At 44.5% G+C, this 25,470-nt stretch overlaps 2 protein-coding genes across 3 annotated transcripts in view; one reads left to right on the forward strand and one right to left on the reverse strand.

Moving 5' to 3' along the window:
• Window positions 1-3,197, reverse strand: part of TRIM24 (tripartite motif containing 24) — a 168,039-nt gene extending 164,842 nt beyond the window's left edge. Inside the window, exons 1-2 of one of the 2 annotated variants that reach the window (XM_085568664.1) lie at window positions 3,110-3,197; window positions 602-740 (exon numbers count right to left, since the gene is read on the reverse strand). The gene's annotated coding sequence lies outside the window, so the exon portion shown is untranslated. Of the gene's footprint in view, window positions 1-65; window positions 1,944-3,109 lie in introns of those variants that run through there. The other variant, XM_085568661.1, reaches the window with a different exon arrangement.
• The window catches only part of AKR1D1 (aldo-keto reductase family 1 member D1), a 34,785-nt gene continuing 11,406 nt past the window's right edge, over window positions 2,092-25,470 (forward strand). Inside the window, exons 1-3 of the mRNA XM_021539204.2 lie at window positions 2,092-2,426; window positions 18,669-18,836; window positions 23,090-23,206. Coding sequence (XP_021394879.1) covers window positions 2,334-2,426; window positions 18,669-18,836; window positions 23,090-23,206 — 378 coding nt within the window. The 5' untranslated portion in view covers window positions 2,092-2,333. The remainder of the gene's footprint in view (window positions 2,427-18,668; window positions 18,837-23,089; window positions 23,207-25,470) is intronic.

Below are 25,470 nucleotides of genomic sequence, written 5' to 3' on the forward strand. Positions count from 1 at the left end.
GCTGGAAGTGAAGCCACCTGATGGGTGCTGAGGGCTTGTGCCTGTGGCAGGGCAGGAGTACCTACCTGGTGTGGCTGGCTTGCCTTGCCGGTGATGGACCACTTTGCCTGCCTGTTCCTAGAAGCACAAGTCTTTCTCCTGCCCAAGCTCCCCGTTCTGTGCATTATGGCAAGTCCATCAATCCTTCTTTCACAGTTGTCGTCGAAGGCTATCACGTATCAGGCTTGTGTACTCCTGCCAGAGGGGCTCCTTGCACTTGCTCTACTCCCCAGGACAGGCACCGCAGCACAGCCGTGCTCTGCTCAGCTCAGGATCACGCGCAGCTCCGGGCGTGTGTTGCTCTCTTGCCAGAGCACATGAGTAAACTGGATGTGCTCTGAGCCCAAAGCTAATGAGTCAAAACCGTACCTTAAAACTCCCCAAAAGATGCTGGATTGAGAGGAATTATGGAAAAGCAGGTTGTGGAGTGGACTTGGAGCATAGAAGTTAAGGGATAGGAATCAGCCACTGGGCAGCAGAGCCTCTTCATGGAATGCTAGCATGGAACTGGAAATAAGTAGGTTTCTGAATGTCCTCTGCCACATTAGACTCCTCTACTCACCCCATTTCCATCTCTCCATGTGTTTCCTCCTCTGTTGGAAATACAACAGGATGATGGCTATTGCTTAGACACGCAGCTGGCATCAACTTGTCCTCCTGCAGAGTGTGCTTGGCACAGAGACAGGAGATCAGAGCAGCTCCTGTAGCAAGAAAGAGATAATCAGCTTCACGGGAACAGGGGAGCATGGAGGTTGTCACTGGTTTTCCTTCCTCCTGTGGGTACCCACAGATCCCAGCAACACACAGACAGGTCTAGGAGGATGAGCAGTAACTACAGTCAGCTTCTCCCCCTTGAGATGGAGCCCAGGCACCTTAAAGGTAGCTCTTTGCACTGTGCTGTCCACATAAAGCACAGGCTCTCAGACAACCTCAGTCACACTCAGTCCACTTTCCAAGGAGCATTTTACACACACCACCTTTGTCCTTCAGGACATCCTAACTAGAATTTTTTGTGTTGGGATCTACTTGGCTTGCACTTAGTCCTGAACTTCTTGGAACATTGCTAAATGTGGAAGTGGCATTTTCCCCATCTTCTAAGGAGACCCTTGCAGGTATCTAGCCAGTAACACTAAAAGGGTCTTATGGTAGGGTATTCTCCAGGTATGTTCCCAGCCCTAGCAGCAAATAACCCTTTCCCCGAGTGCAAGCTAGTGCACACCTATTGATTTAAAGAACTTTCAGAGATAACTTCTCATTATGGATCTATTAACCCCTCTTGGAATTGCGTAACCTGATGAACTATTATCATGCACAGAAAGCCAAGTAGGGTATTAGAGGAGATAAAGTAAACTGCCAGGCAAAGAGCATTGTTATGGCTCAGAAATAATGTCCCCTGAGGGCTTAATTGCAGGTTGATCTAGGAAGGCATAAAAGACCATTCACCTCCAGATCAAATGGGGAGAACTCAGCACAGATGTCACAAAGCAGGCGGCCCCGAGTTTTTTATGAGGACCAGAAAAGACAGTAAGAGCTGCGTGATGAATTTTATAAAGGATATTGTCTCCTTCTGGGCTATCAGCATTAGGAAATACATACATTTTTTAAACTGCGGAGCAGAACCAGACCGTGAGGAACTTGAGTCCATTCACTGCAATTTGGAACTCACACTGAGGCAGAGAAACTACTCACCAGTCCTACCCTCCTTGCCTCTACAGTAGTGGGTTTCAATCACTGGAATAGAGAGGTGGAAACTGTTCTACACCTCTGTGGGGAAACTTCCAAGACCTGCCACCCCAAACCACGGGAAGCCGGTGCCCTGCTGCCGGCATCTCCAGGTAGGGCAGCCCACGCGGGCTCCCTGGCCACTGGGCAGCAACGCCCCAAGCCACTCCAGCCGCTGGTGGTCCACGGGCCCGCTTTGAGGCCGGCACGGAGCAGCCCCTGCCGTGCGCGCAGCCCCGCCGGAGCCCCGCGGGGGTCGCGGCGGGGCCGTCACCGCGCGGGGCGGTGCGCGGGGAGCCGGTGGCCGCGGGGCCGGGGCGGGGCCGGGGCGGTGCGCGGCGGGGCGCGGTGCAGGGCAGCCGCGGGCACACGTGGCTCAGCCCCCCAAAAAGGCGCTCCCCGGCGGCGGGAGAGGGCAGTCCGTCCCTCGGTCCCCCCAGAGCCAACGCCGGTGCGCTCCGTCCAGCCGTCGGTGGGCACCGGTGCCAGGGGCTGCGGTTGGCTGCGAAGCGGCGGCTCCCGCCCCCTGCGGAATCAGCCCCAGGTCCGGGGCGGCCCTACCTGCCAGCACGATGAACCTCACCGCCGAGAGCCACCGCATTCCGCTGAGCGATGGCAACAGCATCCCGCTCCTGGGGCTGGGCACCTACGCCGACCCGCAGAAAGTAAGTCCGGGGGCGCCGGGACGCCCCGCACCGCTGGCGGGGCAGGTGCGGGCTGCCCTCGCTGCAGCCCCCCGAGCCGCGGGTACCCTCCTCCTTTCCGGCCCTCCCGGCTACTTTTCTCATTGCTCCTTTCCCCGGGCGAAGTTAAAGACTCGGCTCTACCGTGAGCAGTGCGGGCAGTGCGCGGCCCGCAGATGAGGAAAAGGTGGGAAGAAATAAGAAAAAAAAAATCCCGCCCAGCTTGCGGTGTGCTGCGGCTCCGCTGTCGCCCACCGCCCCGCGCTTCTGGGCGCACAGGCAGGGGCGCGGGGGACCCGGAGTCGGGACGGTGCCGTGCAATGCCCGGGTCGGGAAGGGATGGGACCCCCGGCAAGGCGGCCGGGAGCCCTCGGCTTCCCGGAGCCAGAAGGGACGGTGCCATCGGCTCCCCTGCCTTGCTCCCTGCGCCGAGCGTAGATAAGATGAAGGATTTCGGACCGCCCTGCGGCTGCCCCCGATACTTTCCAAGTAATGTTCCTGAAACAAAGACCCAAATTCCTGCATCCTGATTCCTGTGGCTCCCACAGCTGACTGCTAGCGGCCAAACCACTCTCAAATATTCTGCATCCTTCGGTTTTGCGCCGGGCAGGCATCCCGTCTGACCGTGCCGGTCGGCTGCACCCGTGGAGGATGGGGAAGCACACCTGATGCTTCTTTCCTCTGAGGACCTCTGGGAGCGCAAAGGCAATGCGGTAGCCACTGCCTTTAAAAGCTCTCCTAACCCGCCTGATCTTTAATCTTTTTTGTTTGTTTGAAGAGTTGGAAAAGAGGCATCGTGGCCAGAACTCTTCTTGTGTAATAGCTGCGATGCAATGTGTGTTGTATGACTCCACATATCACAAGGTATTTAAAAGTACCTTTGTAAAGAAAAGTCTTGATTAAAGCCATTTACCAACCACTAAATGTACCATGGTGCATCAATAATGGTGTTGAATTTTCAACAAACGCTACTGCGGGCAATGCATGAGTGCTGCAGAAGGGGTGTAAGATGTCCCCAGGACTGCAGATCTCACTGGTTAACGATGCCGATTTACGTGGGGAGAATCGATAGGAATTAATGACTTCAGAGCCTGGGCATCGTCCCCCACATCTCTAAACTTTCAGGAGATATTTTCAGCGAGTGTATTTGAATAATGGTTAGTGAAACAAAATTAAGGTCTCTAACAGTTTTGATATAGCAAAGCAGAATGTTGCATAATTCAGTGTCAAAATAGCTCTGAGTGAACTGGAAGCATCTTTTTCCAGACGTGTACATCATGCCCCCAACCCTCAAGTTGCAATTTTTCCCCTAGTTTTAAGTTACAAAAAATGCAGCTGCCAGCACAAGAGCTCCTACCTCGCTGCACTTCCTGCCTGAAGCCCGGACAAACCGTGGCACAATACAGTGACATCAGGCAGGGAGCCCAGAGTGGAAGTAAACTGATGGAGCTGAGAAGGGAGCTGGATGGGATTCCCCTTATGGAGGCAGCTTCTCGGCACTGCTGTTACCCTGCTAAGAATTCATTCTGCAGAAATTCAGCTGTCCCAAAATCAACAGAGCAACAGATGTGCTTCTTCTCCACTCCCCCCCCCCCCCCCCCCCCCCAATTCTGCAAAATCCTGACACTTCTTTCCTTTGCCCTCCCTTGGTTCGAGGTGTACAGCGAGCCTTTACATGAAGCTCAATGAGCCAAAATGAATCAATTTTAGGTAGGGGTGGTTTTTAGCCAAATCAGCCCCAGGTAGTGGCATTTTGCTTTTCGCATATACATCCTTTGATTTATGCTAACACAAGGTAGGGAGGACAGGATAATGCAGGCAGGGCAGGCATTGCTACAGCAACTCCAATTTAGAGCAAATGAAGCCGCTGTGTAACTGTACCCTCAGTGGGGATGGGTGCACATATCCAACCACCCTTTCTCCTTCCCCCCTGCTTTTGTAGGAGTTTGATTTTCTGAGCTTTCTCCTTCCACACGTTAAACACGTTAGAAAGTTATGGGTGGGAGGAGGAGCTGAGAAGAGGTAGAGAAAATAGCAGTGATAAGGCACTTGCCACGGTCTCATTTTCGCAGAAGACCAGGTGAAACAATGTGTGTTTATCTGGTGGAGCTGGGCTGGGGCTTTATGCTAGGATTAGGACTGCTATTTGAGTCGAAGAACTTGTCACAGAGAGCAGCTGGGGAAGCGCAGCGGCAGCAGTGTGCTGTGGGATTTGTTGCAGTATTGTGCTGCTGGTTGGTGATGGGGCAGGATGTTTAAATAGGTCACGGCTTAAAATTTGCCCGCAAAAGGGCTGCTTTGCTGATAAGGGGGGTATGAAGTGGGGGCTTCTGTCAACTCCTTGCTGTGGCAGCAGAGTGCTGCTTGGCTGGGACAAGCTGCTTTGCCGAGTGCTGACTTGTGCCTGTTGCAACTTCCAATGGGATGCCTGGCGAGGTGTCTGTCCTGTTCCTCCTGCCTCAGCAGCTGAAAGGCTTTGTGGTAACCCAGGACCGTTTCAAGGTTTATCTTGAGGAGTGAGGCTATAGACTAGTGCTGACACGTTTCCCTTATAATGCTTAGCTGTAGCCTTTTGTGGCTGAATTGCTTAAGAAGCAGCATCTGAGCCACCCATTCTCCAGCGGTGGGGGCAGGCAGCTGGTGGTAGTGACAGCTCAAGCCAGCCCCAGCACTCTATTTCTGCTCATGAGTCAGATCCCTGCAACTTCTAGCTATTTTGTGCTTTGATATAAAATACAGAGCCATTCACTTGTCAGATTATTCATCTTGCTCTTGGAGGCAGGTTTTTGATTTCATGCTAGTTTGTTTTGATATTTTTTTCCCCAAAGGTTATTCACCCTGGCACCTCCATGTCAGAGCAGTTTGTCCAAAACAAATCTGTTTTCTTAGTGTCAGGCTGTAGCCCAGTAGCTCGTAATGAGCCCAGAGTGTTCTTCCTGAAGTGCAGGAATGTGCTCGCTGGTTAAGCCAACCAGGCAGATCTAGTTAGCCATGGAACAGGGAAATCTGCTTCTCCGGCAGTCAGTTAGAAGAAAACAAAGGCACAAGGCCAGCTTTCACGTTTCAGGCTTTGTCTGTGTAAACTGAACAGCAGTGTCTTCAAAACTGAAATGTGTCAGCAGCTTGCCTTGCTCCTCTTAAATAACTTAATTGTTCTCTCAAAGACAATTTTGGGAGATAAGTCATGCTCCTCTGGTTGTGAAATACTCAACAAAAAATACATCTATTGACAGAAAGTCCCCTGTAAGAGTTTACTGACTCAAAGCAGTACATCACTCAACAGGAGCAGAGCTGGACCACTGTGGAAAAGGTCTGTTTGATAATCAGACTAATTTTAATTGAATGCTCTTTCCCCCTAGATGTAAGAGACCCTTTCTTCTGACTGGGTACAGGTTGGGATGACAATTCAGCTAATTCTTTGAGGCTGAAAACTACAACATTGGGGGTTTCTTTTTGCTTTCCTACCACAGCAAGAAAGTATAATGAATCCATTGGCTATCAGTTCATCTGCTAACAGGAAGGAGACTTCACTGGGTCACAATAGAATTAGTCATAAACTTGGGTTATTTATCAAGAGAATCACATAAAAATTTTTACAGGGTTAATTCATATCTCCTGTACTTATTTGAAAAAAACAAAGGAATGCAATAATTGAAGAACTGTTAAGCTTAATTTTTTTTTTTGCAGGTATATTTCAGTGTGTTGAGGTTGGTTTCGCATTCTTCTTCATGCAAGGAAGGAAATGTATAATTTGTACTAGATTCTTACCTACATAAAAAAATTAGGCTGTTTATCCTACCAAGGATGGACACAAATGAAAAAATGGAAATGTCAATCACTGACTCCTTCCCTTTTCTTTCTTCCCTTCCCCAAATACTCCTTCTCCTCATGGGTTTGGGTGGGAACCACAGTGGGAACTGTGAATCAGGACTACCAATGCACTCCAGACAGCTTTAAAATTTGAGGCCAATTCTACCTCTGTTTGGCTCTGTGGATCCTTCCGGCAAAGTCCTGTGAGTGCAGGAGCGGCTCTGCCAAGGCTTCAGCTGATGCACCGTGCCCAGCTCCCCCTCCCTGAGGGCCCCCAAGCTGTTGACCCAATTCTCCAGGGTATTAAATAGGTGGTGGGAGGAGGGAGAGGGCAGTCCCACAGGGGAGGGTGGCAGAGGAGGACAGGCCTCTGGATGAGCCCCTGGCTACAGGAGAACCAGACCAGTCCATGGCAAGCACCCACCACCTCCCAGCACTGATTCTTAGCTCCCAGCACAGCCCATTGAATGGTACTGGTACCCATCTGGAAGCAGATGATGTGTGGGGACAAGAGTCTTAGAGCGGAAAGGTGCTAAAAACACTCCTAAATCCTGGAAATCCTATGCCTCGTTAAAACTGCACTTATGCCTTCTTCACTTTATAACTTATCCCTGTCAACACAGCTAAAATCATCCATCCAGTGTCTCCATATAAATACTTGCTGTTTCCCTGGAAGGTCAAGGGGCCTTGGCCACAGCTCCTCTCCTGCCTTCCTGTTTTGACTGAGGGAGGACAGGACTTGGAGAGAAGGTTGTAGCAACCGCACTGTACACAGGCGCTGCTTCTGAAACATAAGATCGGGCAAAGCGCTCAAGAATAGCACTGGGTGAGGGCTGTTGGCAAGTTGCGACTTAGCTAAAAATGAGGTTCTGAGGTAGCCAAATCCATTCATAAATTGGAAGCAGTTTTGTGGAATAGTTTCAGGCAAAACAAATGGCAAAGCATTTCATTTTGGGCACTGGCAGTACAAGCTGAGGAATCATAGAATTATTAAAGCACTTGGAGGTAGCAGTTGACTTTCCCTGAATAGCCCGCTGGTAAGGGAATCCACATGGGCGGTGGGAAACCAGATCCAATCCTCCTCTCAGCCTCTGGGGATTAAATTCGTATCAGACAGCTCAGGGAAATAATGTGCTTGTGGGGTAGGTGATAGCTAGAGAGAAGCAAGAAGAAACAAGCACAGGCTGGAGCAGGAGGAGCACCCTGCCTATGGGAAAGCGCAATGCCCACCAGCCCCACAGTGCTGGATGCTGAAGAACTTGGTATGGCATCCAGCCAGGAGGAAGAGAGACCCATTTCCCCAAATCTTTAACTACCACAAAGTAACCCTTGTGAGTGCCCAAACAGTCTGAGTTTTGTTTAAGAAGAAATTGCTGGTTTGAATCAGGGAGAGGAAAAGTTCATCCAGGGCTCCCAGATCCAGTCTGAGTGACCAAGTTAAAAAAATCTGGTTTGGATAAGTAAAAACACTGTTTTGGCACTCTGAATTACTTTTTACACCCAAGCTAGAATCTGAACAGAGTAATTTTTCATTGTACAGGTCTAACAGCCTCCAATGCTCTCATAGGATCACTTATGCCAAGAAGTTCCTCACACATGGATGTATATGCATAAACTTTTTCAATCATTCTGAACAGTGCTGGCTGTACCCCTGCTACAGGCTGCCTGCCCTTGGATCTGTCATAGGCTGCTGTTAAGTCAAAAGAGGTAGTAAGTGATTTGTCCCCTTGACGGGATCTGGATCTCTGAGCTGCAGTAAGGGAGGAATTACACACAACTTAATCCTCCCAGTTCTCCTCCTAGAAAGCCACCACTGGCTTCTGAAACAGGATTGTCTGGAAACAGCAATGACTTCAGGCGACTTGTAAAGAAAGTCACCTGCCCTGACCCAAAGCTACAAAATGAATCATGTATTGAACGTTCCTGGGAGAAGTGACACCTGAGATCTCTGCAGAGACTGTTGAGCTTAAAGGCTTCAGCTTCTTGATTTCTTACCTGCAAATTTCTCCTACTTTGACTCAGACAATTGTCTTCCTCCTGAGGTAAACTTGGCTTCTGGATTTTTTCTTGAAAGAGATGAGAGGCAGTGACAAGAGCAGGAACTGTTCTAACATCCAAATGTTCTTGCAGCCTTATCTTATTTCCCATGACATGCTATTAAAATAAATATATAAAGAAAATATCTCGGTCTTTTAAATGTAAATGATTACACATGAATATGTGTTTGAACTCAGAAAGTACTGAGTATGAAGTTAGCTCTCTAATGAAGTTACCTCTCTAATGGAGTGATCTTTATGAACCCTCATGAAATTACCAGAGATGTAGGCCAGGAAACAATTTTTTTCAGAGGTAAAATATTTGGAACCTGATTTGAACAGATCTGGGGGAATCAGCTGGGATATTTGGTTACAAAACCTCATATTTATGCCTTGAACTTAAGAAGTAAATAAAATTCCTGAAACAAAGTAATTTTTAAAAAAAATATTGAGTTATATCTCTTAACCAGCATTTCCAAAAGACATTGTGTCCTTTCACAGTCACTTTTGGTAGCCATCACTGGCTTTCAGAAGCTCTTTGCTTTTTAAGCAGCAGCATTACTTCATGCAGTACTAGTTTTTCTTGTCTTCAGGGAGCGCTTTGGAGCAGCACAGCCACGACTGGTTGACACATAGCAACATGAGATCTCTCGGGGCTGGGATTTCTGAGGTGTTTCAGAGGGTAGCCTCATGCTCCCTTGGTCTCTGAGGATATTCTAAAATTATATGTTCAAGTGGTGATTTCTACACTTGAGTCAGGGCTGAAGGGAAGGAGACACATTACTGCAGCTCAGAAAAATGACTCTGCCTGATCTGCTACATGTCCTGGAAGGCTCCTTGCCTCCTGTTAGTAAACTCTTAGCCTAGCCTTCACACTGAACAATATTTATCCTGAAACCCAATATCTGCAGCCAGATCACTCACAGAGTCGTGACTCAGTTAGTTTTGTGCTTGAAGGACTCAGACATACTGAGGCAATTCTACTTGCACAGACTGCAGATGGCATGCCTTCCTTCAGTGGCTGGTATCCTGGTGTTGAGTGATACCCTCATTGATTAATTGCTCAGATTTTATTCCTTAACTAAGTCAGTTACTGGCAAGACTCGGTTGCCAAGAGCAGACAAAGGCAGGATTCTTGATATTTGGTGCCCAGATGCCTTGAGGAGGTGCAGCAGTGGGCATCAGCTTTTAGCAGGCAACAGACCAACTTGTCTCTTGGGCAGGAGCTTGTGCAAGGAGTCAAGAAGCTGCAGTGATTGGGTTCTAGTATTACCTTAATTCATCCCTGCTGTTTGCTACAGACGTGGCAAATATTCCAAGGAATAAGTGGTTTCACACATGAAAGTGTGCTTTCACAGATCAAACTCCTTTTAACAAAGAGGCGAGGTTACACACCAAAAGGTTAAACTAAATCAAAACAGTCTTAGAACAAGTTCTGATTTCATCAATGACTTTTGCTAAAAGCTTACTGTTGTGTGACAAATTTTAGAATTCCCTTTCTTATATGCTCAAGTGGCAAGTTTGCTACCTCTGATTTATCTTGCATTCTCCTTTTTTTCCTCAACCGTACAACTTTTCTGTTCTGCCACTGGAGCAGTCTTCCTCCATTTCTTTGTCTTTAACACTTCCTTCTTCATGTTTAGCCTTGATCTCTCCTCCTCTGCTTGTGACTGCCTCTTGATGCCTCAGTTCCTGCTAGCTCCCTGTAATCTTGTGTTATACAATGGAACAGTTTTGGATTACAAAAATGCAAGATTGCATCTTTATCTCATTAAGAAAGGAAACCTAAGTCATATAATTAGAAAAATCAGGAATTAGAAGAAGTTGGTGCTTTTTTCCCTGAAATGTGGCAGACTCAGAAACTCCTAGCTTTTGTAGAAGAACAATACTTAAATCAGATTTTATATTTGGATTTGATAAAATTACTTACCCCACTTTTGTCAACCTGGAGGAAAGATTCTTGTATGCAACTTTTTTGGAGATATGAGCTTTGTTCCTTTGTTACTTTGATTTGCACCAAACCCATGGCTCTAAGACATTCCTGAATTTGCAAAATGCTCTTTTACCTCCATGTATCTTCTGTGATGACATCTCTCTGGTTCTTCATTTTCATGAAACCTGAAGCTTAATAGAAAACAAATCAATAGTATTACTAGTCTCTACTTTGTGCTAATGGCTTCTGTTTCCAGTTGTGGACACAATTAGTATCTAATCATGTGTAGTAGATCAAAAGCTGTGTTTACTGAAGTGGTCAACATGTAAAATTCCTAATGAGGAAGAGTCCAGCTTTGATAGATGAGTGTGAATGAAAGAGTAACTTCTAGCTACAAAGTTCATTAACCAAGGGAGGACTTGTGAGCAAAATGGACACAAAATTGCTGGCCCTGGAAAATTATGAATTTTTTAGTTTGCTGTAAGTAGCAGATCGTGCTCAGAACAACTTCTTCCTCACCCCCTGGCCAGCCCAGCATGCCTAAAACAAAAACCCTTCTCCTTAGAATGATAGTTCCTCTAACCTATGATGACATCTCAGCTGCTATGAAAATGAAAACATTTTCAGACTGCTCCAGGACCAAGAGAGGTATCCCCATGCAGAGCTGAGGACTTGCACTAATGAATCCATTGACAGCTAGATAATTGCCTGGCCTTGTGCAGTGATGCCTGCCTCATCCAAGCAGAGGGGCTGGCTCTTGCAGCCACCCTGGCACTGTGTCATTTGGCTCCCAAACACGGTACCAACACGTGCAGACTTGGACACGGCAAGAGTGCTCCACTGGAAAATGCTCCTGGAACAAGGGGGCCTTTAGAAGGTGACAACTTTGTCTGGGAGTCAGGACAACTTTTGGATGGTGGATATCAGGTCCCAGAATGACCCACTAAACTACGTGTCTATGACACAGGGTAGAATCATGTTTAATCAGTCCAGATACAAAACTAATAGTGGTTTATTCCAGATAAGCTTTTAGGACAGTAGCACTACTCAAAACCAGTCACCAGGGATCCTTCTTTGAAAAGTAACCAAACAGAAAACAGACCTTTTCCATTCCATAGCTGCGTGCTGCAGTGACAAGCACTAGCTGTTTCAATATACCCCTCTTCCAAAAACTACAAAGTTAGCTGTTACCAGTGCAATAATACTAAGCCAAATATTGACACCCAAAAAATAGTACTTTTATTTTTCTCTTTTCCTATGGGTTTCTAAATATGCTGTTTTTTTTGTTTTGTTTTGTTTTTTTAAAAGCCACAGGGAAAGCCCATCTATTTAAATAAAAGTTAAGAAGATGGTTTTACAGAAGATGAGACAGGGAATCACTGGCATTGTTGAAGAGGGGAAAAACTGAACCCCTACGAGTGAGTAATCGGGATTACCACAACTGAAAGATATGCTTTTTGGCAAGAACATTTAGAGCCCAATTTTCCAGGCAAAGCTCCATTTTTAAAATGTCCCTGACTGACTCCATACGTTAAATATGGCTGTGCACTCCTATGTGTCCCTGATTCCCCACAGTTCTCCAAAAAACAGTGTAAGCATGTTCTTGCAGCTCATGTGGGAAACTAACATCTGGATTGTCTCTTTGGTTGACCTAGGAGGCCAGATTTGTCAAAACTTGAAAGCACTGTGCAGAAAATGCCTCTCTAGGCTTTGAAGCCAACTCTTGTTGGTTCAGCTAACTAGGTGGTGGAATTCCCCAAGTTTTACATTTGCCTTTGCAAATACTTCTTCGAACTGGAGCCAGAAACCTCTCCCCTTTAACTCTAGGGAATGAAGCAGAAGAGCTACTGGCAGCCTTTTCTTCTCCTTTATTGCACAAGCTGGTGCTTTATCTTCCACTTGTACCTCACACATCCCTTTGATTGCATGGCTTGTCTGAAGGGTATTTTGATAGCACCCACCCTCCCAGATAGATCCATGCTTTCCAGGGCCAGCCAGCTGGCTGTTGTGTCCTCTAGCTCTTCAGGAAACTTTCCCAGTCCACCCACCTAGCACTGTCAGCACAGGGACCCAGGTGTGCACATCATATTCTTGGTTTGCTTTAATCCTCTAGCTGCCAGCAGAAAGGTATGGCAGCTCTTTAGCTTCGCCTTGCATTAACTGACTTTGTGTCAAGTGAAAAGTGGCAGCCTTCCTAAAACTGAGGATTCTGTAATCAAGTGTTAAAAATAACTTCAGCACCCTCTGCCAGCTATAATAATAAGGCTTTCCTGAAGACAGCTTTGGCTAAATCCTACAATAACAATGTCACAGGAATTCTAGAAATGCTAAATCTGCAGTTATAATTTTTGTTGTATGGACAAACCCCACACTTCAGGCCACTGATAGAACATCAAGTTAGAGGAGAAAGGCACCCCTTTTCCACCTTCATTCATGGTGTGACACAAAGCCACAAGTGACACCATTCTCTCCATCTTCTCTGCTCTTATTTGCCGTCCTCCACCTTCCAAGGCAACACAGTACATGAAAAGTATAGAACTTCACTATAAAGTGAAGTTCTGGGCCGGCACAGCATCCTGTGGCTCTTAGGTGTGTTCTCTTCCTCCCTTCCCAGCTCTACCTGCTTTTGCAGAGAACCCTTTGCTGGGTTTTTCTTCCTGGATGGTGGCTGCCAATGCTTCCGGGCAGTGAAAGCCAATTTTTCCTGTGTACGAGAGAGAGGGATGTGCTGGCGGTTGCATTTTCCAAGAAAGAGGTGTACAGTACAGCTTCTCTTTTACAAGATTAAACAATTCTAAGAATGTACCCTTGTGTGGCTCATATCCTCTGGCTTTGTAAACTCAACCTGGGCTTTCCTGCAAGGTCTTCAGAACACATGCTTTCTATGCTCTATGTTCCTAACATCTTAAGCCAATCCTTTTTGCCAGTTTGTCCAGAAAACAGGCAAATGGAAATAAGCAATTGGGCTTCTAGAAACTTGCATAAGAATCTGTGTGTGAGTGCTGAGCTCTGATGAAGGAGGCTCTGAGCCCAGGAATGTACCTACTTTCTCCTTCCTGTATTTAGCTGACTAAGATTCCTAAACAGCGGCTCCACATTCTAAATTACAGGTTTGGACTGGAGCACTTGGCCCATGGCTTGGATATCTTGTGTAATTCCGCTGCAGCTAAACTCAGATTTTTCCAGAAGATGGCCTGTGTCTCCTAACACTTCAGGCTTTTCCCCCCAGGATTATTATTCCCAGCTAAGAGACTGCAAAGCATTGCACTAAACAGGTGAGATGCTCAGGACTAAGGTAAAGGGCTTTGTCCCTGAAGTGCTGCTTCCTCTGCTCTCATGTGCTGCTGATACTTGTGCAACTCCTGTAAAACAGGGCAGAGCAGAATCTGGGAGCCTGAGTCAGACTGTTTTCCTTTACTGTATGTACTAATAAAGAATAAATGATGATACTGATGTTAAGACATAAAAACAATTACTAGAGTAGTAGTTCATATGGTTTTTCAAGATTATAATCTACTGCCAATGTGTCCTGTTAGCTTTGTATTTGGAGATAGCTCTCTTAATCAGCTGGAAAGCCAATGGAAGTTGCTGACCAGAAAAAGATGCTATAGAAAAAGCAGAAAATTTGGCGGGCAGCTGAACTGTGGCACTAAATAACAATAATAAGTCAGACAACCACTAACACTGCTGAGAAAATACCATTCTACTTGAGTGGGAAGAGAAAAATTCATGGGGTATATGCCTGCACAAAAATATTCTCCCACGGCTTGGTCATGTGCACTCATGAAAGAAATTGAAGCTGAACCATTTGCTACGGTAGGGAGAACAATTTTTGACAAAATGGGATGTGACAGAAGGTGTCTGGAATAAATATTAGAAATTAGGGAAGTTTATGGCCTCAGAGGAAAAAGAGAGCAGACCCTTTCAGACAGACAGAACTGATGAAGCACATTGCTTTTTCAGACTCACAGAAAATGGTAACTGGCCAGTTGGCTAATTCATCTGTGGAGAAGGGGCCAAACTGCTGCTTCCTTTCTTTCAGTGAAGGTGCATATCTGAGTCTGCTCCCCCAGGCCTTCTGTTGGATTTATTTATCATGATGCCTGAAGGAAACAGAAACCAGTTAAATCTGTCATGCATGATGGTAAATCAGCCAGTTTACAAGCTATTGATTGAGGGAGTAATTGTGTCTCTTGTTTCCTTAAAGTTTATGATCTTAAAACTAACACAGATGCTATTGAAGAAATTTATTGGTGATTGAGCAAGTCCTCCTAGTCAACCACTTATTCTTTTATCATAAAATGTGTGACAACTTTAATATGGTTCTTTGGCAAAAATTAGTGACTGTCTGCAAAAGCACTGAAGATAAATATCTGACTTACAGTGCACACGTGGTTATAAAACTCCCATGCTAAAACAAGTCCTTGATCAAAGTAGCATAGTTGCAAGGCATGCTGATCAGAAACTGAAGCATTAATTATTAGGGTAAAGAACACCTCTTATCTATGCTTAAATAAAAAGTAATAAAGAAGCAGAGATTTGTCTAAGGCCAAAGCTAGAGAGTCCTGAATTACTATTAACAAAGCACAAAGGTTCATGACACAGAGACATTTCAGTACCTCATCTAGTATTTGTACTACTCTAAAAGTGAGCCCTGCTCATTCAGGAACGGTGCAAGAATAAAGCCCTGTCTGGGATGAGCAGGCAGCACAGGCAACTGCATTTTAGGTAATGTACTAAGTGAGTATAACCTGCAGGAAGAGGGGGAAGAGGTCTGGGGTTCTGAGTAGAATAAGGTGGTTGCCCATGGCCAAGCAGCCTGGAAGGTGCTGTTACATCAGCTGTTGTGATAAGTGGTGCCAACCCTTGTACAGCATAGACGTATCACAAACTTCTATCTGCACTTAAATAAAAGCTGGTTTTCAGTTGGTAACCTTTCATCTGGTCACTACTTATGACCAATGAAAGATAGAAAAGATTGAAACACCTCAGGCTGAGCAGTGAAGTGGAAGGGAAAGATCCAGGTTTGTGCCTTCTCCAGGGGAAAGATAGATGAGCAGTGGTGGTTTGAGTCTCCCAACTTTGGTATGGTCTGTCAGGAAACAATGGAATAAGGTATGACACCTAAAGAAACACTTCTGAAAAGTGGCAATACCACAATATGACTAGCCTGTGCAACTCATCAGCACAGTTTACCACAGCTCATTACTACAGGATTTGGAAGGATTAAATATGTGAAATGCCAGAAATTATAGTTTCTCCATTAGAATGAAAATAAACATATGGTATAAAGTTTCCAGACTCACAGATGTCTCAGACCTTCATCTGGGATGGTTCAATAGAGGCAATATTTTCCAAAAACTATTCCCTAGATTGCTTTGCATTTTTATATGAAGCACCTTAGACCAGAATCTGTCAGAACTAATATACCACATCAGATGAAATGGACTAGTGCAATAAAAACATACATATATAATGTAAACCCATCTCCGGCCATTGGTAATCAAAACCTGATCCAAAAAAAGCCACTCTGAGCCCCTAAAGAATAAAGCTATTCCTTGAGATGGAGGAGTCTTTCAAAATATTATTTGTACAGATGTAGATCCCATATAAAAAATTAAGAAATTCACAGAAGTTCAGCTCTAACACAAGTCAACTGATTCAGCCAAAAGCAGGTACATTAACTGCAAGCATTTTGCTCTGTTCTACCTTCCTTCCATGTCTGAAACAGTGCTGTTCCCTTCCCTGTGAGACTATCATTCCTCACCTATTCCTTCTGCTTTTCTTACTGACCAAACTAGCCCTGGTGACTGAGAAAAGATGCAACCCAATAATCAACATTTCCTTGCCTGGTAGAGTTAGTTTACAGCATCAGGAAACAATAGGGAGCTGTGTTTGTGCAATCTCTCAAGAGTGTGAAGAGGGGAAATTCTAGTACTGGGTTCACATCCCATTTTCAGTCTCTTCAACAAATGGAATTCAAAAATCTATTTTATGGTAATGCATCATTGTCCTCTAAATGCTCTGCTTTCATACACTTGAATGGTAAAACTCAAACAGGCTGAAGAAATCTAGAAGACACATTGTTTGCAAAATCACATTTCAGAGAGAAAAAACACTGATAACACTTTTGGAAATACACTTGTCTTTCAGATAACTAATAATCACTTAGACTTGAGGTCCCCAGTCCTTTCAGCTGAGCCCTATTGCTCTGTGCCAGTCAGCCTGAGCTTTGCAACTGCAGCTCATTGCTGGGGCAGAGATCTGAGGTTACTGTCATCAGTCACCGCAGGCTTGTAATACTCGTGTCAGGGCTTTCATCCTGATGCCTCTTCTCAAATCCTCTCCTGCAGGTTCAGGCAGGGACAAAGCAGAAAACATGTTGGAGGTTGTCACTGCTCCATGCCTCACAATTCTGTAACACTGCCCGGCATGCCCCGAGTGAAAAGTAGCCATTGAGTGTGCCTGAAAAGCTGTCATGGTCTTCATTACATCCCACTAACAAAGCAGGAAAGGGCCCTGCCAAGGGGCTGAGGGTGCTGTTGGGAGGCTTCCACAATGAAAGCAGCAAAGCACTGAAAAAAGTGTTACATTGTCTCCCTCAATTAAGCACACAGTATTGCATCATCACTGCTGTAAATACTCTAGAGTGCCAAATTGTGCCGTTTTGCTTCTAGGCCCTCATTCAGGTCTTTAATAAATCAGGGCACATGTGAGCAGTTTTGTATTTTAAGTAACCTTTAGGCACTGCGTGCTGGAGCAGAAAGTTCCTCCCAAGCCCAAACAGAAGTTGGTCTGTTTTGTGTCACTCAGTCAGCCAAGAAGGGCACTGAGCAAGCAGGCTGGAATATGGTCCCATTATCCCAGAATAATCAATAATCTGCCACCAGCCCACAGTTCTGGGACTGAAAGACAGGGATGAAGACATCCCCAGCTGTCTTCAGCAGTCCTTCAAAGACTTCGCTTTCATATGCATGGAAGGGAATACCAGTGTCCTTAATCATTGAAGCATTCTATAGCAGCTATGAGTTTCACACATTCTAGTTCAGCAGATGGCAGAAGAGAAGCTGTTTCTTTCATGACAAACTCATGGACAGCCAGGCCAGTGGCAGCTATAAAAGGATAGCTAGGAGAGAGTGGAAGGAGAGCTATTGCTATGGTGAAAAATGCTCTTCACAACAACACTTACTGCCAGTCTTGCTTCTCTTCTTCCCTTGGCATTGTCAAAACCAACAAATCTGACATCCTCTCTTCATATACCTCATTTCCAGATGCCTCTGGCATCTGGTTTCATCAAAGAAGAAGCACTGTGGTCTTGGCCCTGCACTTGCAGATAGAAGAATCCAGCTCTTGCCATTTGCTGTTGACAGGTAGCAGCACAGCAGAGCAGTTTGACTTGCTCTACTTCATGTTTTCTTAAAGTGAATCAGATGTCCCTGTTACAGTAGAACAATGCCCATGAAAAGGATCGGAGAATAGCATTGCTGCATGCCCTTGGCCACCACCACTTAGAGCTGCTCTCTCATTATAAAAAGTGTAGGAACCATAAGTTGTTTTCAGTACAATTTGAGTGACCAGGCAAATAACTTCAGTAACCAGTTTTGTGCTTTTTTGCTTAGTTTGGCCTACATGTAATTTTGCTTGCCACATTGGCTAATGGAAAATATGGAAAATATGACTGCTCTGAAAAAACAAGCTTACTCTGAATTTTGGCAATGATGAGCAAACATAAATGCAGCACACAGTACAAAAATGTCACTTATTAAGAGGTTTCTTGGGATCATCTTAAACTGAAGCAGTGAAATATATATGAATATACACTAAAGCAAGTAATGTTTCTTAACCACACAGTAAAGTAGCTATTCAGAACTGGGAATACCAGTAGATAGTCCTGACCTTCAGATTGTGATACCAGCAATTGTAAGCTGCTTTGAGGAGAAATAAGTCAAATCCAAATTCCTGCACTGCTGAAACATCCAAGCTATTCAAAGAGCCTCTGATCAGCAGGTGGTTGACCACTTCTGCTCAACCAAAAAGTCATCTTCCCCTTGAGTAAGCATTTATCAAATGGGTGTTGTAAGTAAGCCCTTGCTCTCTAGATAAGAAATTCTGAAATTATTTTAATATCAAATGCATTGGATTCTACTTCCTGAAGTAGATTAATATTTATAGTAGAGCAATATTTTCTCCTTCATGGAGACAGTGAGACAAATTTTTGCTTTGCTGCCTTTTCCCAGTCTAATCCCACATGCTCAACAGTTTTGAGAAAAAGTGCACAGCCCTTTCTTATGTAGAAATTGGGACATGGTTGCCTGGGAGGTAAAGGATGGTCACTCAGGATGAATTACACCACGAACCTCGCACATATCTCAGGCACCCTCTAGCACTGAAGGAGAGGTAAGCAGTAGGCCGACACCATGTTCATTCTTTTCCTTCTCCCACCAGACTCCCAAAGGTTCCTGTCTGGAGGCGGTGAAGATTGCCATTGATGCTGGTTACCGCCACATCGACGGTGCCTTTGTCTACTTCAATGAGCATGAAGTGGGACAAGCCATCCAGGAGAAGATTGCTGAAGGAAAGATCAAGCGAGAAGACATATTTTACTGTGGCAAGGTGAGAACCTGCACTCAGATTACTTACATTAAATCCAGGATTTCTGTGAATGGTCTTAAGAAAGAGTGTCAGTGGTCAGCATCTGGAATGTTTCCTTCCAGATCCAACATCCTTTATTTTTCTTTCCTAGCATTACGAGAATGCTGCAGATCTTTATGAACGCTAGGTTTGCTGTGAGGCACAGGAATCACTGTTCTCTGTTTAAATCTCCGATAGCAGTGGAAACCATGCAACATCCTTTCTGCTTAGCATTGTAGGCACCTGCAAGTTAAGACCACAGCTATGTTCAGCCTCAAGTGCTGCCTAACCTGTTAGTGTGCCACACGTTGTGTTGTCACACACAGAGCCCCAGCCAGACAATGATCCTGTGACTGAGCTATTTTCTGTTAGAGCAATTCCCTGCACATGTTTGCCATGAGGTTACACAATGAAAAGGGTGGGAGCAAGCACGTGCATGCCGGTGTCTGTGTATGGAAGAACAAGTGCCTACTGCCAGAAAATTACTCATCAAGCTACACCCTTAGTTACTGTATCACTTGTAATTAAAAAGTTCTAGGATGATGAATCAACTTACTTGGAGAGAAGATGTCATTGCAATTCTGTTCTAGAGCAATGAGGCTGGAGTAATGCATGAGGTATTTTATATATTCAAGTCTTAACTTTATGATTTGATTCTCTCATAAAAGAATTAAATCCCTTGTCCAATGAGTTACCCAGGTAAAAGAGCTCATTGCACATTGCAGAATAAAGACTGACTGTCCAGTTTCTAAAGGAGTTTATGGCCTCAAATAGTCCTTCCTGCAGTGCCTCTTTGAACTTATCAGCCTAATATTTTCCCTTTCTCCTTTCCCAAATAAGACGTAATCCAAAATTACTCAACAGACTTGCAAATAAACACCGCTGTTCCTAGAGTGAAAGATCCCATGGGATGAGAGGCCTGAGCAATATAGCAAAGTTCTATGATCTGGGAAAACTAAGCTTCATATTGGATAGTTTGCAGACCAAGTGGATTTTCAGCAGCTATAAACTAATTTCCAAGTACAGCAATTTCCAATCTGTAAAATATGCACCTCTTTTCCAAGTTTCCTGCTTGGTTCTGCTGATAACAACCTTGCCATTCTGAGAAAAGCCTCACGTTCTCAAATTCTCTGCCTTTAGCAGGGGAATTTCTCAGTCTCTCATATGCCAAATATGTTGATTTGCATCAGTGAATATATTTGGTTTCAACAGTTTTATAGTTTCATTACTGCAAATTATTGGTAATATTACAAATCAAAACCACCAAGTTGTGCAAAAATGTTAGAACCAGATGTCCTAACAATTTTGAGTATTTTAACTTTCTCAGCTGCTTCCCCTACAGTTTATTTGCCCATATCAACCTTTAGGCTCTATGAAAGCACATCTCCTGGTAAAATTTCCAAACTTCCTTTATTTATTAAGCCTTTCTGTATTCAGCTGTCTGATCTGATCACCAGGTGATTTTCCTAGTCAAGAATCACTACTTAAACATTGAGTCATTTGGAAAACTGCAGGTCCTGCAAGCCACAGGGTATGACAACAGCCAATGCCTGTGCTCCCAGCCTGCCATGTGTCTGTGAGGTGAAACACACATGGAGTTCTCTTACAGCCGTGTCCTGTTTGTGCTTGACAAAAGGTCAGCTTCTCAGGGTGATAGTCCATTATAACATTTCTACAATCTTTAAAAGAGTTCAAAGGCAGAAACAGAAAATACTCTGCAACTAATTCAACCCATCACAATCTAGAGTTTTCACAGGTTTCACTCAAAGCTTTCACAGCAGCTCTGAACTTACCAGAAGGAGTGGGAATGGATCCCCCTTGCCTTATGTATCTTTAGTTTAATGCACCTCACAAACTTAGGTAGCTTACAAACTACAGGCAAATCTCAACCCCATAGATACTTCAGACATTGATCAGTAACTGATGGATATGAACTGTTGCATTTTCTAGGAAGCACGGTAGATACACAGACCATTCTTGGAAGCACCAGGCACTACAGAAGTTAGTTATGTTTTCTGCCTTACTGACATCAGAAGTACTGGAAATTCCCAAGAGCCTTCAGACTCAAGCCCCTCATGAAGATCTTTCCTGAAGCAAAGATGCTGGGGATGGGAGGCTGATCCATCAGCAGGGACTGACGAGAGCAGCCCTGCTGAGTGGCAGCGTTACTGGAACAGTGACCTGGTGTGATCGCGCTGCATCTGCCAGTTGAAATCATCAGCACTTGCGCTTGGCTCTCGCTGCTGGCGGCCTGATCAGGCAGAGCAGCTCAGCATCCAGAAATTTTAGAGGTTTTATATCAACTGCCAACATCTCACTTGGCTTATACAGCAAGACCTTTTTGGTCTCCTCTTTCATCCCAGGATATTTCTTTCATTAAACTAGAAGTAACATTTCCAGGGAATGTGGTGTCCTAAAATGCCAAAGCCAGCTGGCAGCTTTGACTGCTCAAACATGGCTTCTGCTTAGGTAGATAATACAATAACTTGTACAAATAATGAAAACAGTTATAAAGCTCTCAAGTTTCCATGGCATCAATGCATTGACATAGTACAAATGTTTGCTGTTTTTAAAGGCTGGTTCTTCAGAACATCTGCAGATTTTAGAGGGTAGCATATTCACAGGCAAATGCTGAGCTCAATAGAACTGGGCTAGAAAGGGCACTCAGAAAAACTACTCCTAGGCAATATATCTCAAGTTACCAAATTTCTAAAACACAGTAACAACCTGGACATGAAGGGTCTACAAAGTAATTTGCTTGCTTAAATGCGAGTTAAGCTCATTTTGCATGTAAAATGCTAAAAGACACATAGCCCAAAGGTTTTCAGTAAATCCAGTGGAACAACATAAACTCTTGAGAACAGGACCTTTGTCTCTTACTGTAGTACACCTTAACCTCTTACCGTTGTCTGCTGATCATAAACTCTTCACATCTTGCAGCATACAGCTGAGAAAGGTCTAGGATGAATTTCCAGCTGCTTTGGTTTGTCACCTTAGGGCAGGGTCAGATGTCCTGCTCTCAGTACAGCTTAACATGCCCTTGCTTCTGTGGGCAAGAACTGAGCAGATAGTTTTCTCGGTGAATAACTATAACATAGTTTAAAAAAAACCCATAAGCATCTAAATTACTTAAAACTTACACAAGCTATGCCCTTTAACACCTATAATCAACCTCTTTTCCCTCTTCTCTCAAGTTTGGTGTCTTTAAAAAAAATTTATTCTATACCTTGGCATGCAGGGGCTGTCAGCTTTGGTGGCAGAACTGACTAGACAATGACCATACCAGAAAAAAGCTGGTTTTTCCAACCAGCAAAAGTGACAAAAACCTCAACGGGACTCCACACGTTAGTTTTGTATACTGAAAAAAAAAAAAAAGAAGAGCCCAACTTATTGTGCACATTCAAATGGCACTAAAAACCTTCTATTGTATGTTAATTCTGCTGCAGTTAAAATCGGCAAAACTCAATCAGCTTACCAAGAGCTCTGGGTTACTAAATACCATGCCATGATTTTGTTCTTGCAAGAGACTTGCATCAACAGAGTTCAGTTAGAGATAGTGCTGAACACTCACCAGCTGAGCACGCTCCATAGCAACCTCGGGGCATAACCCTGAAAGGAAGCAGTTTGAATTAAAGAGGTACAGGAGAATGTGCTTTATCTACTCACACCTGCATTACAGTGACTAAACGCAAAGACATCTTCCTGTGAGGACTGGGGAATAAGAAAACTTCCCTAGGTCAGGCAGTCTCTCAGGCTCCCTGACCACAGGAGAAAACCAGAAAATTCTCTTAGTGCTTGGTTGTTCAATAGCTAACTTGCATGATCCGAGCTTCTGCCTTCAAGCATAAAACTGACCATGGATTCCTTGTGGGAACAAAGATTTTCAGTGAAAGCATATGCTTGGAAAACAAAAGGAATCCAAGTTCATTGAGCAAGAGTTTGCAATATGCTCAGCTCAGAAGAACCTGAATAAAAAAATATGTAATGGTTTTACTGGGTCAATACTTCATTAGTCCTGGGCAAGAATTCCTGCCTTAACCTCTGCACCTGGCTCTGACAGAAGACAAGGTAAGGCCCTCAGCCCTGCCTTGCAGGGATGGAGACCATGATGTCTTTGCACTCTGCATAATGGACTCTGTCAGAAGGACAAGAGGGAGGGAGTGTGTGTTGGGGGGTCTTCAGCTGGCTCTCTGTTCCTCCTGGCACCCAAAGAAAGCCTATGCTTGCCTCCCCAGCTGTGGAATACCTGCCACCCCCCAGAGCTGGTGCGTCCCACGCTGGAGAAAACCCTGAAGATCCTGCAGCTGGACTATGTTGACCTCTACATTATTGAGCTGCCAATGGCTTTCAAGGTAAAAAGGATAATTGCTTGGAAAAAGTGCATGAACTTAGCTTGAACCAAGGTCTCCATCTAGCCTATCCTTGCAGCTTCCACCCTAGGATGTCAATAGCATTTTGAGCAGATAACATACATATTTTGACATATACTGCATACATGTATTTCTGCACATTGCTCACCCAAAGAGAAGCGTATATAAGGTGGTGTGAGAGCAGGCCAGGAGAGATGTTGCTTGGAGTGTTTCTGCTGGAAGGACAGGTCTCCCAACAGTGGCTGAGCAGCTCCTGCTCTGAAAAATTACCATAACTGAGCAGTACATATGTCTGAATCACCTCTGAGCCATGATGAGAGAGTCACTGGAGGAAAGAGCTTGTACGAAGCAGTAACAGGCCAAGGGCAAAGTTCAGAAGGGAAGAGGGAAAGGTAAAATATCATCAATTTTGGTTTCCTTACTCTGTCCCAAATTAAAGTTGCTGGGCTAATTGTGATTATGATCTTAATCTCTGTAAGTGCAGCACTCAGCTTCGCTAGATCCCAACTGGTGCCAAACATGGGTTGTCCATCTCTCACTCTTAAATGATCAAATCTGATATTCCCCCATACTTCTGGCTCTGGGCAACTTGTAGGCAAGCCCTTTGAATGCAGGGAGCTCACATCATAGTTGCATGCCTCCCTCTTGCAAGTCCACAAACTTTCTGCTTTCACAGCTATTTGTACCTTGCTTTACAATTTTCCTCTACAAGTACATGATATAACAGAAAATGAAATTAAGAGATGCATAGTCAAAATATTTAAGTAGTTTTGAACTAATTAAATCTTTCTTGTAAGAGAGAATAGGGTCAGGCAATTAGTTGTCTCTGAACAAGGTTTGAGCTCTAAACTGGCCTCTTTTTGCAAGAAAGATAAATCTCTGATTATTAAAATCGTATTTTGCTGCAGACTCCAAATTACCAGAACTATCTCATAGGAAGCAATTTACCAATGAGGCTATCACATTACACTTGCAGCCCTTTTATTCCCCCCTGAGGAAGCCATATCCTATTAAGACGTGCATAAGAGTAACTAGACTCTGATATTAAAATTTTATTTATACAGTCACACGTATGGAATCCTTTTGGGTACATTTCTGAAAATTTCCCACCACTAGCAATTTCCTGTTTCCTTTTTCTTGTGTTTGTATTCTTTAGTAGTTCATTCTCCCACATAGTGAAGGTCATTGTCTCACAATATAAAGATACAGACAGCTGGCTTTAAAGTAATGTACATCTGACTCCCTGAGGCTTGTATCAACAATCTTGAGTAGTTAAAGGAGTAGCAGACCTAGAGATTCATTCATGGTTCTCATGAGAGGAGAGAAAAAAATCAGTCACTTTCTTCCTGAAAAATATACACTTTTCTATGTCAAATACAAAATGAAAAAAACCCATCCTTTTGCAGTGGTGACAGGTTTCCTTTCTTTGCTCTCTCTCTCACAAATACACCCATCCTGCCTGTGATGCTTGCCTTTGATGAGGAGCATGCAGCTGTAACTCTAAAACCTACTCCCCCCTAGTCTGTCTGCAAGCATTGGTGCTTTCCTCCCCAGAAGTCTAGCAAAAGCAGTCCCTGGTTGGAAGCAGTGATATACTTAAGATAGAACTTACAGTACCACCCTGAAAACAGTAAGAAACATGCCCCTGAGAGCCCAGCCAGCTTTGTCACAGGGCTTTCAGGCAGGGCAAGAGGACTATGGTTTCAGAGAGCGCCACTCAGCAAAGCCCCTCTGATTTTCAACAGCTCAAGAATGGCCACCACATGGGGTGAAATTATTCACTTACCACCGAACATTAGCCTATACCTCCCTGTATTTTTTTCCCCACATAGATTTCCCATTCAGGACTTTTGTCCTTCCTGCCTTTAGCCCCCAGCAGTGTTGTTCAGCTCCTCCACCCTAGCAAGGCAGTAACCAGCAGAAACAGGTTTCCTTCAGGCCACCATGTGCCCTCCCTGTGACTGGGGAGCTCATACGCCATAGGTATTTCAGGGGTAAAAAAACAGCAGGTTTTTGGGGGGCTCTTCTCAGATGACTGATTCATTAGTAAGCATCAACTTGTGCACTAAATTATCTGCAAATCTGTCCCAAACTAATGCTTCTGTCATCTGATAGGAAAGCAGATATTTTAGTCTCATGTAAGTATCTTGTAATTTTAAAAGAATAACCCAAAACAGATCATTAGCATTACTATTTGACTTCCTGTTGCCCTTCTGTTTGTAGAACAGGCATTCACAGGTTATTAA

Source organism: Lonchura striata, chromosome 1A (assembly GCF_050655825.1).
Source record: "Lonchura striata isolate lonStrDom1 chromosome 1A, ASM5065582v1, whole genome shotgun sequence".
In the NCBI taxonomy this organism is placed as follows: Eukaryota; Metazoa; Chordata; class Aves; order Passeriformes; family Estrildidae; genus Lonchura; species Lonchura striata.